The following is an 18,874-nucleotide window of genomic DNA, read 5'->3' on the forward strand; positions in this document are numbered from 1 at the left end:
AAGGTGGTCTGGTATTTGCATCTCTTTAACAATTTTCCAGTTTGTTGTAATCCACACAGTCAGAGGCTTTACTGTAGAAAATGAAGCAAATGTTTTTCTGGAATTCCCTTGCTTTTTCTATATCACTCACAAAAATTAACTTCAAATGGAGGAAAGAACTGAAACCATAAAACTCTTAAGAAGAAAACGTAATGGAAAAGCTCTTTAATATATGTCTTGGCAATAATTTTTTGGATATGATATCAAAAGCACAAGCAACAAAAGCAAAAATTAGTAAGTGAAACTACATCTAACTAAAAAGCTTCTGCACAGTAAAAAAAAATCAACAAAATGAAAAAGGAATTTATTAAATATATGTGCAAATCATATCTTATAAGGGATTGATACCCAAAAGCTAAAAGGAACTCATTTCAATAGCAAAATAAACAAACAAAAAAACTATCTGATTTTAAAAATAGAGGAACTGTTTTTAATGGCTGAGTAATACTCCATTGTGTATATGTACCGCAGCTTTCTTATCCATTCATCTGCTGATGGACATCTAGGTTGCTTCCATGTCCAGGCTATTATAAACAGTGCTGTGATGAACATTGGGGTACATGTGTCTCTTTCAGTTCTGGTTTCCTCAGTGTGTATGCCCAGCAGTGGGATTGCTGGGTCATAAGGCAGTTCTAGTTCCAGTTTTTTAAGGAATCTCCACACTGTTCTCCATAGTGGCTGTACTAGTTTGCATTCCCACCAAGAGTGTAAGAGGGTTCCCTTTTCTTCACACCCTCTCCAGCATTTATTGCTTGTAGACTTTTGGATCGCAGCCATTCTGACTGGTATGAAATGGTACCTCATTGTGGTCTTGATTTGCATTTCTCTGATAATGAGTGATGTTGAGCATCTTTTCATGTGTTTGTTAGCCATCTGTATGTCTTCTTTGGAAAAATGTCTATTTAGTTCTTTGGCCCATTTTTGATTGAGTCAGTTCTAATGAGGTAGATGAAACTGGAGCTGATTATACAGAGTGAGGTGAAGTTGCTCAGTCGTGTCCGACTCTTTGCGACCCCATGGACTGTAACCTACAAGGCTTCTCCGTCCATGGGATTCTCCAGGCAAGAATACTGGAGTGGGTTGCCATTTCCTTCTCCAGGGGATCTTCCCGACCCAGGGATGGAACCCAGGTCTCCCGCATTGGAGGTAGACGCTTTAACCTCTGAGCAACCAGGGAAGCCCCCCAGAAAGAAAAACACCAATACAGTCTATTAACACATATGTATGGAGTTTAGAAAGGTGGTAATGATAACCCTGTATGCGAGACAGCAAAAGAGACACAGATGTATAGAACAGACTTTTGGACTCTGTGGGAGAGGGAGAGGGTGGGATGATTTGGGAGAATGGCATTGAAACATGTATAGTATCATGTAAGAAATGAATCGCCAGTCTAGGTTCGATGCAGGATACAGGATGCTTGGGGCTGGTGCACGGGGATGACCCAGAGAGATGGTATGGGGAGGGAGGTGGGAGGAGGGTTCAGGATTGGGAACTCATGTACACCTGTGGTGGATACATGTTGACGTATGGCAAAACCAATACAGTATTGTAAAGTAAAATAAAGTAAAATTTTAAAAAATAAAAATTAAAAAATAGAGGAACTGAAGACATTTTTCCAAAGAAGACATACTGATGTCCAACAAGTACAGGAAAGGATGTTCAGCATCACTAATCACCAGGGAAATGCTAGTCAAAACCACAGTGAGATATCACCTCACACCTGGTAGAATGGCCATTTTCAAAGTGACTACAAATAACAAATATTGATGAGGATGTGAAGAAAAGAGAACCCTTGTTGTTAGTTGGAATGTAAATTGGTAGAGCTACTGTGGCGAACAGTATGGAGGTTCATCAAAAATGAAAACTAGGGCTACTGCTAAGTCAGCAGTCCCACTTCTAGCAGCGAGACTGCATCTTTCTCCTGAGCTCCTGCCAGGCTGTGGTGTGGAGTGAGGGGAATCGGGCATTTGCCCTTTGGACTGGGAAGTGTGATGAGGTGGCTGCCATCTGTGCAAGTCTCTCACTGCTCTGATTATTAGCAATCCGACACACACACCTGCCTCACAAGTAGAGTCTAGGCTTCTCCAGCTCTCCATCTGTCTCAGTGGATTTCCCAGCAGACAAGGGGGCTCCCCGGGGCAAGGATCCACCTGTGTGGACCTTCTCTTCCATACCCCTCCAGGGGTGCTGGACCCACCCTAACGCCTTCCCCTCCCCCTGCAATTCTGCCCAGTTACATGGAGATCTTTCTTGCAGTTTTGGCTTTATAAAAGATATTCTGCTAGTTTCCAGTTAGTTGTTTGTTTGTTTGTTTGAAGTTGTCTTCCACGTGTAGATATATTTTGGATGTGTTTATGAGAAGTGAGCTCCATGTCTTCCTACTCTGACATTGATCCCCCATTCAATAAAAAACTATCTTTTAAATATCCTGATCTGTTGACCTTTCTATACTCCAGATTTTCCACTAATATGCTATATATTTTAAAACAAGACAATATTGAGAAACATTCAAATGAATCATTTTGAATATTTTATCTCGTGGCAACTAATGTAAAATAAGCAATGACCAAATTTTAAAACTCTTTGAAAATTCCAATTTGATATCAAAATATAACAAATAATCCTCATTGAATACTCACTACTGGGAAAATATTGGATATATTTTATGAGTATGTCAATGTATGTTAATATGTTTATTATATTTTATGTTTGTTTTTATATTCATGTTTCCCAGTTACTGAATGCTTTAATATATACAAACTCAATTAACCATCAGAATAAGCATATGAAGTATACTAAGGAATTTATATTGTTCTCATTTTTACTGCTGAGGATATAAATGTTTTGTGTGGTTAAATCAATTATCCAACCCTATACAACTTTTGGAACAAAAGTGGAACTTTTTAAATAGAATTTATTTTTATTACTTTTAGAGTGCTATAATCTATTCAAAAACATTATTTTGAAAATAATAGATACAGAGAGGGAAAAATTTTTAATGGAATCATCTATTGATTGCTGCTCAGAGGCAATCATGTTAACAATTAAGCTACAGTCACACATCTGTATAAGGTAAAATTTATATGTTAATAAATACTTACAAGGTAACTTTTTATGGATACTTCATGATCCACTGTTGGGATGTACTGTTGTTGGATATTTAGGTCCTTTCAAGTTTTCACAATGTTAATCTCCCCTTGTGTCTGTTTATGAACTTAGCTTGTACTTTTCAGTTAGAAGGGTATATATCATGTTTATCTCTTTTCTGATTCACTGTCTCATATGATGAGACATTAACATTTCTATGTAGAGATTCCTTCATTTGAAACCTAAGACTGGCAGTTCTCACAGGACTGTTGTGAGAATTAAATGTATACTCAAAAAAGGGTTCAATAGAAGATGTTTTTAAAATAGTAATTTCTTTGGTTAAATATACATTTTGTATTAACAGGTTTACCACCTCAAAAAGGATTTTGGACCCACTGGAAACTGAAAGAACTCTCCACAACAACCATTCATGGTAGCAGGAAAATGCCTTCAAAAACTATAAAGGACATGATTGCTAGAAATCAAGAACACATAGCAGCTTGTAAGTAAATTTATTATATATTGCTTACTGAAATAGCCAAAATCAAGTATATCATTATTCATTTATCAGAATTTTTTAATGATTATTTTCTGGTGAGAGTCTTAAAATAACATTTAATTTATAGATGGGTATTATAGTAGTTTGAATACTGCTTTACTTTTTAGTTTTTCATTATAAAAATTACATGTACTTAAGTCCTTTTCTCATTTGCACTTATTATGATTTTAATATTAATTTCAGGGAACTTCTCAGGTATAAGAATGCTACAAATACTCTTACTTTTTGGCTGTATTGCTAACTGGTTAATAATGTGTTTTACCAATAGGTAAGCTTAAAATGTTTTATTCAGTAAATTTAAATAATGCCTTTGTAGAGTGTCAGTTTTGTGGCATGTTTATCAGGACTTACTTAACCTAATACGAAAAAACAATCTACCTGCTTTTATCTAGTACTTTTTAATTTCCATTTTTGTTCAATTCTTTAATCCACTTGTGGTTTATTTGTTACAAGGGAGATAGTTGGATTCCAGTATTTTGTTTCCAAATGCTCACTTTTTAGATAATCCACTTACAGACTACTTGAAATACCAATTCACATGGATATATTTCTGTATTCTCTTCTACCTGCCAAATTTCTGAGGCAAGACCAAACTTCTTAGTTACTCTATATTAATAAGCACTTTAAGGCAAGCTCATGTCTCTCTAATTTATACTGTATTTCAATACTAAACACTGGTCTGGTGCTCAGGCCTCTTTACTGACCAACTAAACAGAATCTCAGACTCAGTATTTTTTTTAAAGGTACTCAGATGACTTCAATTTGCAGTCAAAGTTAAGAACTCCTAGCATAAAGAGAAATACCTTTCCGTTTTACTACTTGATATAGGCTGGTGGAAGGAGGGACTATCCTCCTTAACCTACTCCTCTGAAAATTCTCTCTTCAGTTAGTTTTTTATTCTAAAATTGTTTAATTGGTTAGTTACTGCTTTTCTGATTAGTACTTTGTTTTTTTGCCACTCTTATCTCTATAGATACCATTCTGTCTGATTTCTGTCTTTTAGTCGTTATGTGAAATTTCTTATTTGCTAATGTTACCCTGGTTTTTATAGAACTTCATACATATTTGTTATTTTGTATAGGAAGAGAGATAATTTACTATTTTGACCCAATGTTAAACATCTCTTTTTGCTTCTTAGTCTTACATGTGAAAAATAACTTGTAAAAATAGAAAATTAAGGGACTTTAAATTTTTTCAAGTTTTAACTTACATAAAAGTGTTAAAAATAGTGTAAGGAACTCCCATATATCCTTTATCCACCTGTTGTTTGAATTTGTTCTATTTGTTTTATCATTCTCCTTTTTTATATAAGCATTTAAAGCTATAAATTTCCCCAATTACTGTTTCAGCTACTTTCTGCAAATTTTGATGTTATATTTTCATTGTCATTTAATTCAGGATATTTTCTAATATCCAGCATAATTTCTATTTTGATCCATGGGTTATTTAGAAGTATATTACTTAATTTTCTAAAATTTAGATTTTTTCTGGATATCTTAAAATTACTGATTTCTACTTTTAAAAAATACTGATCTGATCTACTTTTAAAAATATTGATTTCTACTTTTAAAAATAGTGATCTGTGCAGTCTTTCGTAGTGCATTGAGATTTGTTCTATAGTACACTACATGATCTGTCTCGGTAAACATTCCATGTGCACATGAGAAGAATATATATTCTGCAATTATTTTGTCTCAATTAGATCAAGGTGATTTATCGTGGTGATTTATCGTGGCTCAGATGGTAAAAGTATCTGCTTGCAATGTGGGAGACCCAGATTCAGTCTCTGGGTGGGGAAGATGCTCTGGAGAAGGAAATGTCAATTCACTCCAGAACTCTTGCCTGAAAAATTCCATGGATGGAGGAGCCTGGTGGGCTCCAGTCCATGGGGTCGCAAAGAGCCGGACACAACTGAGCGACTTCACTTTCACTTTTCACTTTAGATCTTCTATATCAGGGTTCAGTAAACTATTGCCTATGGACCACATCTGGCCTATGAGCTAAGAATGATTTTTCCATTTTCAAGGGTTGTAAAATGACAAAACATTAAAGAATATACTACAGAGGTCATATGCAGCCCACAAAGCCTAAAATATTGGATTATCTGGCCCTTCATAGAAGAAGTTTGCCAACTCTGGTTCTGTATCTTTATGATATTTTATTTAATTGTTGTTTATTTCTGAGAGGTGATATTAAGATCTCCAACTACAATTGTAGAATTATCTATTTCTCTCCTTAATTCTGTTGATTTTTGCTTTATGCATTTTTAAGTTATTTGGTACATATTCATTCATGTATTATGTTTTCCCTTTAATCATTATATTTCTTTGCATCTATGATAATTCTACTGAGTGCTATTCTGTCTGTTATTAATACAGCCACTTCAGCTTGCTTTTGTTTGTGGCCTGCATAGTGCCTCTTTTCCCATCATTTTACTTACAGCTTCTTTGTGTTTTATGTTTAAAGTATACCTCTTATACATAAGATATAGTTGAATCTTGGGGTTTCTTTAAGTCTTACAATTTCTTCCTTTTAATTGGAGTGATTACTTCATTACATTCAACATAACTATTGAGTCAGTTCAACATAACTATGGTTAGGTTTGTTTTACTATGTTCCTGTTTGTTTTCAGTTTTATCTCACCTGTTTTTTGTTTTTCAGTTCCCCTTCTTTATCTTCATTTGGTTAATCAAATATTTTTAGTATTCCATTTTTATTCCTCTGTTGGCTATTTGCATTGTGATTGCCTTAATGACTTCAACCACATCCTTAAATTATTGAAATCCTACTTAAAGTTAATGTTATCCTATTTCACTAAAATGTAGGAACTTGGAGAATGATAATTACATGTACTCTACTCCTCTTTGTCCTTTGTGCTATTGTTGTCACATATATTAGAAGATCTACATAAATAATGGCCTCACATTATCTAGTGTTAGGATTTTTGCTCCAAATAACTACATGGTTTGTTTCATCTTTATTGAGATCTAATTGATGTACAATAAACCACACATATTTAGAATATAAAATTTGACAATTTGACATATATATAAACTCATGAGACTATCACAACTTTCAGGATAGGAAACATATCCACCATTCCCAAAAGTTCCTTAGACTTTTTTTGTAATTCCTCCCTCCTTCTCAATCCCCAGGCAATTACGCCTGTGAGCTTTGTCAGTACAGGTTAGTTTGCATTTTCTAGAATTGTATGTAAATGAAATCATAGAACATGTGCTATCTTTTGTTGGCATTTTCTACTCTGCATAATTATTTTGAGATTCATTCATCTTGTTGCATGTGTTAATAGTTTGTTACCCTGTATTTTGCTGAGTCCATAGTGAGGATATACCACAATTTCTTTGTCTGTTCACAGGTGGGTAGACATCTGCATTGTTTCCAAGAAAAGCTATTATAAGTAAAGCTGGTGTTAATATTCATTACAAGTCTTTGTGTAAACATAGAATTTCATTTATCTTTAGTAAACCTCTAGTAGTGGAAGTCTGGGTACTATAGGAAGTGCATTACAGCAGTTTAAGAAATTGCCAAATTTATCTAAAATTTTACTTCTTACTAGTATACAAGTTATATTAATACTCTACTTCCTTGTTAACACTTTGTATAATCTTTTAATTTTATCCATGCTTGTGGGTTATACTGGTATTTGCTGCTGCTGCTGCTGCTAAGTCATTTCAGTCGTCCAACTCTGTGTGACCCCATAGACGGCAGCCCACCAGGCTTCCCTGTCCCTGGGATTCTCCAGGCAAGAACACTGGAGTGGGTTGCCGTTTCCTTCTCCAATGCATGAGAGTGAAAAGTGAAAGTGAAGTCCATGGACTGCAGCCTACTAGGCTCCTCCGTCCACAGATTTTCCAGGCAAGAGTACAGGAGTGGGGTGCCATTGCCTTCTCCAATACTGGTATTTAGCTAGGTTTTATTTTGATTTCTCTAATAACTAGTTATGACGAGCTTCTTTTCATGTGCTTTTTTGCCATCTGTAGGTCTTCTTTGCTGAAGTGTTTATTTCAGTCTTTTGGCTATTTTTATTTGGGTTGTTTGTGTTCTTTTAATTCTGTTATAACAGTTCTTTATATATTCTAGATATAAGTCCTTTAACAGATATATATTTTATAAATATTCTTTTATAATCTGTGATTCCCTTTTTATTTTATAATAGTGTCTTTTGAAAGACAAAATTATATAGTATGGTGAAATCAAATTTATCATTTTTTCCAATATAGTTTTTGCTTTCTGTTTCATATTCAAGAGTATTTTATGAAGCTTAATTTCAGTCAAGATTTTCTCCCATATTTTCTTCTAGAAATTTTATAGTATATAATTTTATAGATTAAAACTGTAGCTCTTACATTGAGGACTCTAATTCATTTTCAATAATTTTTGAAAATTATGTGAAGTAAGCATTGAGGATCATTTCTTTGCATATTGTTCTAGAACCATTTGTTGAAAAGATTATCTTTGCCCATTAAATTACCTTGGAACTTCTGTCAAAAAAGCTTTTGACAACACTTGTATTGGCCTATGCCTAAATACACACTTGTACTCTAAATTTTGTTTCGGTGATGCCAATACTAAACTACCTTGATAAATGTAGTTTTATAACATGTCTTGGAGTCAGGTATTATAAATTCTCCACCTTTGTTCTTCTTCTAAAAAAATTATTTTGGTTATCCAGAGTCTTTTCATTTCTGTATAATTTTAAACCACTTACAGTATTTAAAGTATATACTCTGAAATTTTAATTGAAACTAGGTTAAATCTATCAACTCAAGAAGCATTGACATGTTAACAACACTGATTTTCCACTCAATGAACATAGACTATTTCATTTATTTAGGACTTATTTCATTTACCTCAGCAATATTTTCCGGTATTTTTTCTGTATAGATGCTGCACACATCTCTCAAGTAATATTGCATATGGTATTTTTAATTTCAGTTCCTAATTTTTCATTGATAATATATAGAAAATATGATAGAAAAATACTTTTGTGTTGATTTTATATCCTGCAATCTTACCAAACTTTCTTATTATTTTTAGTAGCCTTCTTAGATTTCTTAAGATTTTCTTCATGGATATTCATGTCATCTGAGAATAAACAGCGTTTTTTTTTCAATCTATAAGCGTTTTGTGTGTTTTACTTGCCTGTAGTTAAGATCTTTAAGAAGATGTTGACTAAAGTGGTAAGAGTGGACGTCCTTGTTTTATTCTTGATCTTAGATGAAAAATGTTAAATTTTTGCTGAAGTTTTTTATAGATGTCTTTTATCAGGTTGGGGTAGTTTCTTTCTCTTCCTAGTTTGCTGAGAAGTTTTTGTTGTTCTTGTTCTTTTTATAACAAATATATGTAGAATTTTGACAAATGCTTTTTAGCATTTGTTGAGATGAACATATTGTTTTTCTTTTTTAGTCTTTTGATATAGTGAATTACATTGATTGATTTTTCAAATATTAAGCCAACCTTGCATTCCTGGGATAAATCCCATTTGGCAATTATGTATTAACCTTTTAATGTACTACTGAATTCAGTTTGCTAAAATTTTGTTTTCTTTTCTGTACTATCCTATCACATTTTAGTAATAAGTGTGATGTTTCCCCTTCTTCTCTTTTCTAAGAGTTAGTGTAAAATTGGTATTTATTCTTCTTTACATATTTGGTAGAATTCACCCAATGAAGCCATCTGGGTTTGGAAAGTTCTCTGTGGTCATATTTTTTTGGTCAGATAAAAAAGGTCAGTTTCTCTAATAGATACAGTGATCAAATGATCAGTTTCTTCTTAAGTAAATTTTGTAGTTTTGTGAGTTTTTATTTTATTCCTTTATATATTTTTGAGTGTTTTTTTTTCTGTGATGTACTCTAGTTATTAATACTTAGAAATATTTTGGTCTATTTGAGGCTTTATTTTAAGCTTCATTAGGTGGAACCAGAGAAGTCTTTTGTTTAGCCTAACTTGCTTCCCCTGCTGAGACAGTTCTCTTCTTTAGTATTCTACTCCATGCTCTGTGTATTGCAGATTTCCCATCTGGCTGTCTGGAACATGAGCTTCCTCTGAGCCCCAGGCATTGTTCTGTCTGCTCCTTCCTGTGTTTTTTTTTAAAACCAACCTCAGGCAAAAATTTAAGGATAACCTTCCGAAGAGCTCCAGAATGCTCTGTATGTGCTTCTGTCTCATCTATGTTATGCTGACCAGTAAATTTTAGCTTTCCCTGACCTACCTGAATGTTAAATTTTATTTTTCTAATCAGTTCTGTTTGGATTCCCACCACTTGCACTGTGGCCTGAAATTTCTTTTTTAGAGACATAAACAGACAAGTGTTCCTTCTTTAGGTTTTCTTCTCTTGGCTGAGGGGCGGGGATTATTGTCCAGTGTTGCCTGTTGTCCAACACATGAAAATCATTGTTTTACATATTTTTTCAAATTTTTTATTTGTTGAAGAATGAGTAAAAGTGGTGAGAGTGGATATCCGTATCTTATTCCTGATCTAAGAGGAAATGCTTGCAGCTTTCCATCACTGAGAATGATGTTTGCTGTAGGTTTCCATACATGGCCTTTATTATATTGAGTTATGTTCCCTCTATGCCCATTTTCTGGAGAGTTTTTACTATAAATAGGTATTGAATTTTGTCAAAAGCTTTTTCTGCATCTATTGAGGTGATCATGTGGCTTTTATTCTTCAGTTTGTTGACATCATGTATCACACTGATATACACATGTTGAAGAATCCTTGCATCCTTGGGGTAAAGCACGCTTGATCATGGTGTATGTTTCTTTTAATGTGTTGTTGGATTGGGTTTTCTCATATTTCATTGAGGATTTTGCATCTGTGTTCATCAGTGATGTTGGCCTGTAATTTTTTTTTTTTTGGCGACATCTTTGTCTGGTTTTGATATCAGAGTGATGGTAGCCTCATAGAATGAGCTTGGGAGTGTTCCATCCTCTGCAATTTTGGGGAATAGTTGGAGAAGGATAGATGTTAACTCTTCTTGAACTCTTTGATAGAATTTGACTGTGAACCTATCTGGTCCTGGACTTTTATTTGTTGGAAATTTTAAAATCACAGTTTCAATTTAGTACTTGTGATTGATCCATTCATCTTTTCTGTTTCTTCCTGGTTCAGTCTTAAAAGATTGTATCTTTTAAGAATTCTAGGTTGTCCATTTTATTGGCATATAGCTGCTTGTAGTAGTCTCCTGATCCTTTGTATTTCTGTGATGTCAGTTGTAACTTCTCCTTTTTCATTTCTAATTCTATGGATTTCAGTCCTCTCCCCATTTGTTTTCTTGATGAGAATCCTACGGGCTCCATGTTAGAAGGTTCAATTCCCCCTCCTTTTTCTGTCTGCTTTTAGTCTTTCCCTGGTATCTTCACGTGGTTGTTCAGTTGTTAAGTCATGTCTGACTCTGCAGCCCCATAGACTGCAGGATGCCAGGCTTCTCTGTCCTTCACTATCTCCTGGAGTTTGCTCAAATTCATGTCCTTTGAGTCAGTGATATTATCTAAGCATCTCATCCTCTGCAAGTGGTTAGTGCCCTTTGTTTAAACACTCTCAAGAATTCATAGCTTTTATCTATGGGAGAGTCAGACTGATATAAATTAAATGTTTTGTTTAAATACTGAGTTTATTTTTCAATTTAAATATCAAAAGTGTCAAATCACATTTTCCTATGAAACTATATACTGCTTCATTATCTTGTTATTTAGTCTAATAGAGGAGTCTAAACCAAACTATTTTTTCTTTCTATACAGTTAATCAATAAAATTTAGTTTTTACTTTTATTTAGATGTTCCAATATTTTAAAATTTATCTTTAAATTTTAAAAATGTCATTAAAACATGTCTTGATAATTTTTATAAGCTTTCACAATGCCAAAAATTAATTAATATTCTTGAATCTCCCTAAGCTCTTTTGTAGACCTAGTAAAGATTTTAGCCAAATGTTTCCAGTAAGACATAGACAACTTATATGACTAAAGTGAAGAGGGAGGGAAAGTGACACTGTTTCAGATATTTAAGGAAAAAGTTTCATTTCACCATTGGAGACTATCCCCTGACATTAGGAAATAAAATCTCCATAGAAAGGCCTGAGATTCTCTTTTCACATGGAATACTTTGACAGACTAAAGTTGCCTTCTTTTGCCTCATAAAAAAATGAAAATATGTAGGGATCAATTTTTAAAAGTAGGATAGACTTCTACAAGCTACTCATCTGGTATATGTTTTGTAAACCAAGAACAGTTTTGTGTTAAGTGACTATTGAAAGGGCCCTGGAAGTGAGATTGAAAGCGAAAAAGTCCCTAGGGAATATCATGGTTTTCAACATCATGTTTTATACTGTGGAGGTTATCATTCTACCAGGTGTCTCTAAAGTGACCTCTAGTAAGGGGCATCTCTTTGGATTCCCCAATAAGCATCTCATTTCAGTGGCGCTTTGGTTTTCTAAGTAAGTTTCTGCCAGTGGGGATGTGGATCTATCGAGTACTCCTCATACATACTTTCCCATCATGTGCTAAAGTATACTTATTAAAAACACTTTAAAATTTGGTCCTATTTCATAGGTTTCTATATCAGATTTTGTATTTAATTTCTGGTGCTCATGCAGATTTTCCTATTTGTATGTTTCATAGTTATTTTACTTAGAGTTGAGAGATAGATCAAAGTGGTTATATTTATCCCAATACTTTACATAGGGTTTCTTTTTAGATTTGCTTTTATTATTATATTTTATTTAACCATTTAGGAAAGTATAGAAAATACTTCCCACACATAACAAATATTTGCATTTTGCCATATTTGTTTTTCAAGTCTTTTATTTACAGATCTGTTGTACCATCCCTAAATCTGTCTCTCCCTCCCCAAAGGTAATGATTATATGGAAATTTGTGGGCATTCTTTCTTTCTGTAATATATAACATTGTTTTTTTTTCCATTCTTTACATAAATAATATATATATATATAACTTCTATATTTCAGTGTTTAATCATAGTCAGCATTCAAAAATTTTAAATAATCCGCTGATATTGACCAATATTTCTGGCCACCAAGAGAATATAGTTATGTGGTCTCAGAGTTTATAGCGACCACTGAAAGTGTTTTTCTCTTACTAAGGGAAATACTGCTTATGAGCTTTTATCTCAATTACTTTTGTTCCAAGAATTGCTTATTTATACGTTACTTCATGATGTGTGTATGTGTGTTAGGCTATCAGTCGTGTCTGGCTCTTTGCGACCCCATTAACTATGTCCACCAGACTCCTCTGACCAAGGAATTCTCCAGGCAAGAATACTAGAATGGTTTGCCATTTCCTTCCCCAGGGTATTTCATGATAGTCCTAGTTTTCTCAGAAGTTATTATTTTGCAGTATCCATTTTATGCAATATAAAATATAGAATTGCTCTAAGTGGTGTACTACCATGCTTTAAAGAGATTTTATCCTTTATTTTTAATGAAATCATTTTTAAAATTTGGAAAAACAAAATTTATCTCTGTTCAAACACTCCTGATTTTTATGTTAATGGAAAATCTTTACAAAATGCTTCATCTATTTTATTTGCCTATAAATATTTGAAAAATACTTTTTATATTAGATTCTAAAAAAAAATCATTTTCTGTTTCTGGATAAGGCACCGAAGTCCAGGATATTATGGCAGGTTAGAGGTTTAATTATGATTTATTTTCATATACTGACCAAAATAGAATTTTAGTACTTTTTTTAACTTAGGGAAATCTTCAATTTGAACTATGTACTTGATAAAATGTGTTAAATTATTAGAGCCTTGTTATTAATATTCTTATGTAATAGGTGGCTTTTATTATAAATTATAAAATGAGGAAACTGAAACATAAATTAAGTAACTTGCCAAGGTCAGATAAATGATAAATGATGGAATATGAATTCAGAAAATGAAAGTGAAGGACAGGGAAGCCTGGCATGCTGCAGTCCATGAGGTTGCAAAGAGTGGGCATGACTTAGCGACTGAACAACAACATGAATTCAGATTCAGGAAATTCTGGCCTTAGAGCCTAAACTTTTTAACTACATCACATACAGCCTCTCAGACATTTAATTTTACAGGCTTATAAGTATATTAAGGCTTAAAATTTTCATCATAGGATAAGAGTTTTAACCAGGAAAATTACCATAACCTTATTTCCTCTTTCATGACTAATGTGAATGACTGTTTAGATTCCTTCCTGAGATCAAATTTTAATAAGTGAGAAAGAAGGAGGAAAGCTGTTATTATATAAGTCTGCTCAGTCGCTTCATTGGTATCTGATTCTTTGCGACCCTGTGGATTGTAGCTTGCCGGGTTCCTCTGTCCATAGGATTCTCCTGGCAAAAATACTAGAGTGGGTTGTCATGCCCTCCTCCAGGGGATCTTCCTGACCCAGGGATTGAACCCAAAGAAGGATGGAGAAGACTGGGGAAGAAATCTCACTTATTTCCTGACTATGTATATGGATACCTCTAGAAACAGTAAGCAGTCATTTGGAGAACTGGAAAACCCACACTGTGGGGCCAGAGTGGCCCAGAGGTACAGTGACAGCAAAGAATTAGAATTTCTAATCCTCTGAAGGGGCTTTTCATTATAGGGGACTGGAATGCAAAAGTAGGAAGTCAAGAAGCACCTGGAGTAACAGCCAAATTTGGCCTTGGAATACGGAATGAAGTAGGGCAAAGACTAATAGAGTTTTGCCAAGAAAATGCACTGGTCATAGCAAACACCTTCTTCCAACAACACAAGAGAAGACTCTACACATGGACATTACCAGATGATCAACACCAAAATCAGATTGATTCTATTCTTTGCAGCCCAAGATGGAGAAGCTCTATTCAGTCAACAAAAACAAGACCAGGAGCTGACTGTGGCTCAGATCATGAACTCCTAATTGCCAAATTCAGACTTAAACTGAAGAAGGTAGGAAAAACCACTAGACCATTCAGGTATGACCTAAAATCAAATCCCTTATGATTATACAGTGGAAGTGAGAAATAGATTTAAGGGACTGGATCTGATGGATAGAGTGCCTGATGAACTATGGACTGAGTCGTGACATTGTACAGGAGACAGGGATCAAGACCATCCCCATGGAAAAGAAATGCAAAAAGAAAAATGGCTGTCTGGGGAGGCCTTGCAAATAACTGTGAAAAGAAGAGAAGTGAAAAGCAAAGGAGAAAAGGAAAGATATAAGCCTCTGAATGCAGAGTTCCAAAGAATAGCAAGAAGAGATAAGAAAGCCTTCTTCAGCAATCAATGCAAAGAAATAGAGGAAAAGAACAGAATGGGAAAGACGAGAGATCTCTTCAAGAAAATTAGAGATACCAAGGGAACATTTCATGCAAGGATGGGCTCGATAAAGGACAGAAATGGTATGGACGTAACAGAAGCAGAAGATATTAAGAAGAGGTGGCAAGAATACACAGAACTGTACAAAAAAGATCTTCATGACCCAAATAATCACAATGTTGTGATCACTCACCTAGAGCCAGTCATCCTGGAATGTGAAGTCAAGTGGGCCTTAGAAAGCATCACTACAAACAAAGCTAGTGGAGGTGATGGAATTCCAGTAGAGCTATTTCAAATCCTGAAAGATGATGCTGTGAAAGTGCTACACTCAATATGTCTACAAATTTGGAAAACTCAGCAGTGGCCACTGGACTGGAAAATGTCAGTTTTCATTCCAATCTCAAACAAAAGCAATGCCAAAAATGCTCAAACTACTGCACGGTTGTACTCATCTCACATGCTAGTAAAGTAATGCTCAAAATTCTCCAAGCCAGGCTTCAGCATACATGAACCGTGAACTTCCAGATGTTCCAGCTGGTTTTCGAAAAGGCAGAGGAACCAGAGATCAAATTGCCAACATCTGCTGGATCATTGAAAAAGCAAGAGAGTTCCAGAAAAACATCTATTTCTTCTTTATTGACTATGCCAAGCCTTTGACTGTGTGGATCACAATAAACTGTGGAAAATTCTGAAAGAGATGGGAATACCAGACCACCTGACCTACCTCTTGAGAAATCGGTATGCAGGTCAGGAAGCAACAGCTAGAACTGGACATGGAACAACAGACTGGTTCCAAATAGGAAAAGGAGTACATCAAGGCTGTATATTGTCACCCTGCTCATTTAACTTATATGCAGAGTACATCATGAGAAACGCTGGACTGGAAGAAACACAAGCTGGAATCAAGATTGCAAGGAGAAATATCAGTAACCTCAGATATGCAGATGACACCACCCTTATGGCAGAAAGTGAAGAAGAACTAAAAAGCCTCTTGATGAAAGTGAAAGAAGAGAGTGAAAAAGTTGGCTTAAAGCTCAACATTCAGAAAACGAAGATCCTGGCATCTGGTCCCATCACTTCATGGGAAACAGATGGGGAAACAGTGGAAACAGTGTCAGACTTTATTTTGGGGGGCTCTAAAATCACTGCAGATGGTGACTGCAGCCATGAAATTAAAAGACGCTTACTCCTTGGAAGAAAAGTTATGAGCAACTTAGATAACCATGTTGAAGAGCAGACATTACTTTGCCAACAAAGGTCCATCTAGTCAAGGCTATGGTTTTTCCAGTAGTCACATATGGATATGAGAGTTGGACTGTGAAGAAAGCTGAGCACCAAAGAATTTATGCTTTTGAACTGTGGTATTGGACAAAACTCTTGAGAGTCCCTTGGACTGCAAGGAGATCCAACCAATCCATTCTGAAGGAGATCAACCCTGGGATTTCTTTGGAAGGAATGATGCTAAAGCTGAAGCTCCAGTACTTTGGCCACCTCAAGTGAAGAGTTGACTCATTGGAAAAGACTCCTATGCTGGGAGGGATTGGGGGCAGGAGGAGAAGGGGACGACCGAGGATGAGATGGCTGGATGGCATCACGGACTCGATGGACATGAGTCTGAGTGAACTCCGGGAGATGGTGATGGACAGGGAGGCCTGGCGTGCTATGATTCACAGGGTCGCAAAGAGTTGGACACGACTGAGCGACTGAACTGCACTGAACTGAATCCTCTGAAAGAAACTGAGTCTCCAGTGGGGAAGCACAGGTCTATTACACACCACTGTTTTTTGTACGGGAACTAAAAGGGCAATTGTAGCACTTTAAAAAGACAAGAATTGCATAAAGTGCTCTTATTTTTCTATAAGTAATTTTTCCTGTAGACCTGCTTAAACTGTAACTACTAGGAACTCTGGGGTGGAAGCTTGTTGAAATCTTTGTTTTTATTTGAACTTTGAGCCTCATATTTCTTAAAAACTTAAAGCTCTCCTACGAGATGTTGCATTAGTTTGTGGTTAATGAGTCCCTCTCCTGCACATACTGATTCAGTGATCCATTCTATAAAACTTCACAGTCAATAGAATTAATAGAATAAATGAGGACTAGAGATGCACTCATAGAAGTCTTGGTTTAGAAGTTACCTATATGACCTCAATCACATAACATTAGTAAGAGCAAACATGGCTACACTAGGTATAAGAAGAGCTGTCAAAAATTCTGGTTGAAAAGTGGTACCTAGTAATAGATATATACTAAGGAATGGGGAGCACACATTTTGCAGGGCACGGAAGTGTCTCTGCTACAAGACTTAAACAATAGTGTATTAATCTTTATATATGGGTGCTTCTGTCATGGATAATAATAAAATTTGAACTTTCAAATGATGCCAGACCACCTGACCTGCCTCTTGAGAAATCTGTATGCAGGTCAGGAAGCAACAGTTAGGACTGCACATGGAACAACAGACTGGTTCCAAATCAGAAACGGAGTACGTCAAGGCTGTATATTGTCACTCTGCTTATTTAACTTATATGCAGAGTACATCATGAGACATGCTGGGCTGGATAAAGCACAAGCAGGAATCAAGATTGCTGGGAGAAATATCAATAACCTCAGATATGCAGATGACACCACCCTTATGGCAGAAAGTGAAGAGGAACTAACGAGCCTCTTGATGAAAGTGAAAGAGGAGAGTGAAAAAGTTGGCTTAAAACTCAACATTGAAAAAACTAAGATCATGGCATCCAGTCCCATCATTTCATGGCAAAGAGATGGGGAAACAGTGGAAACAGTGACAGACTTTGTTTTTCTGGGCTCCAAAATCACTGCAGATGGTGACTGCAGCCATGAAATTAAAAGACGCTTACTCCTTGGAAGGAGTTTTGACCAACCTAGACAGCATATTATTAAAGCAGAGACATTATTTTGCCAACAAACATCCATCTAGCCAAGGCATGGTTTTTCCAGTAGTCATGTATGGATGTGACAGCTGGACTATAAAGAAAGCCAAAGAATTGATGCTTTTGAACTGTGGTATTGGAGAAGACTCTTGAGAGTCCCTTGGACTGCAAGGAGATCCAACCAGTCCATCCTGAAGTAAATCAGTCCTGAATATTCATTGGAAGGACTGATGCTGAAGCTGAAACTCCAGTACTTGGCCACCTGATGTAAAGAGCTGACTCACTTGAAAAGACCCTGATGCTAGGTAAGACTGAAGGTGGGAAGAAAAGGGGATGACAGAGGATGAGATGGTTGGAGGGCATCACTGACTCAATGGACATGAGTTTGAGTAAACTCTGGGAGTTGGTGATGGACAGGGAGGCCTGGTGTGCTGCAGTCCTTGGGGTCACAAAGAATCGGACACAACTGAGCGACTGAGCTGTGCTGATCTTGTCATGGCCAATAATAAAATTTGAACATTCAAACAAAAATTCTGAAGAACTTGCATCCACTACCATGATCTTGACAGTTTCCCAGTCCTTGACTTCTCTGGTAAGTCAATGGTGATATTAATGATTGTGATTTTTTTTACTGTAAAGAAATGTGTCAATATTTAGAATATGTGCATTACTCACTGAACCAATATTTTTCAAATGACTAATGCATTGTATTTTAAAAAATCATATATGTATTTTTAAAAGTATGACAGATCAATGGATTTTAATTTAACAGTACACAAAGCACAGTTATATTTTTAGAATCTACATTGCAACCCACCATTAAGAAACTAGAACTGTCAAGTTTGGGTATAGTATTCAATCAAAGAAAATTCACAGCTATTAAAATACTTTTCTTTTTTGACCATTTGTGTGATACTGGGTTTTATTAATATGCTTCAATATATAAATACGTGCTTCAAAAATCTGTCTGAAAAATGCAAAAGTAGATATT

General features: G+C 35.4%; 1 protein-coding gene across 1 annotated transcript in view; it reads left to right on the forward strand.

Moving 5' to 3' along the window:
- FAM227B (family with sequence similarity 227 member B) overlaps window positions 1-18,874 on the forward strand; it is a 216,494-nt gene that overhangs the window by 53,616 nt on the left and 144,004 nt on the right. Inside the window, exon 11 of the mRNA XM_042252494.2 lies at window positions 3,491-3,628. Within this exon, the coding sequence (XP_042108428.1) occupies window positions 3,491-3,628 (138 nt within the window). The remainder of the gene's footprint in view (window positions 1-3,490; window positions 3,629-18,874) is intronic.

The sequence above is a fragment of the Ovis aries genome, chromosome 7 (assembly GCF_016772045.2).
Source record: "Ovis aries strain OAR_USU_Benz2616 breed Rambouillet chromosome 7, ARS-UI_Ramb_v3.0, whole genome shotgun sequence".
NCBI lineage: Eukaryota > Metazoa > Chordata > Mammalia > Artiodactyla > Bovidae > Ovis > Ovis aries.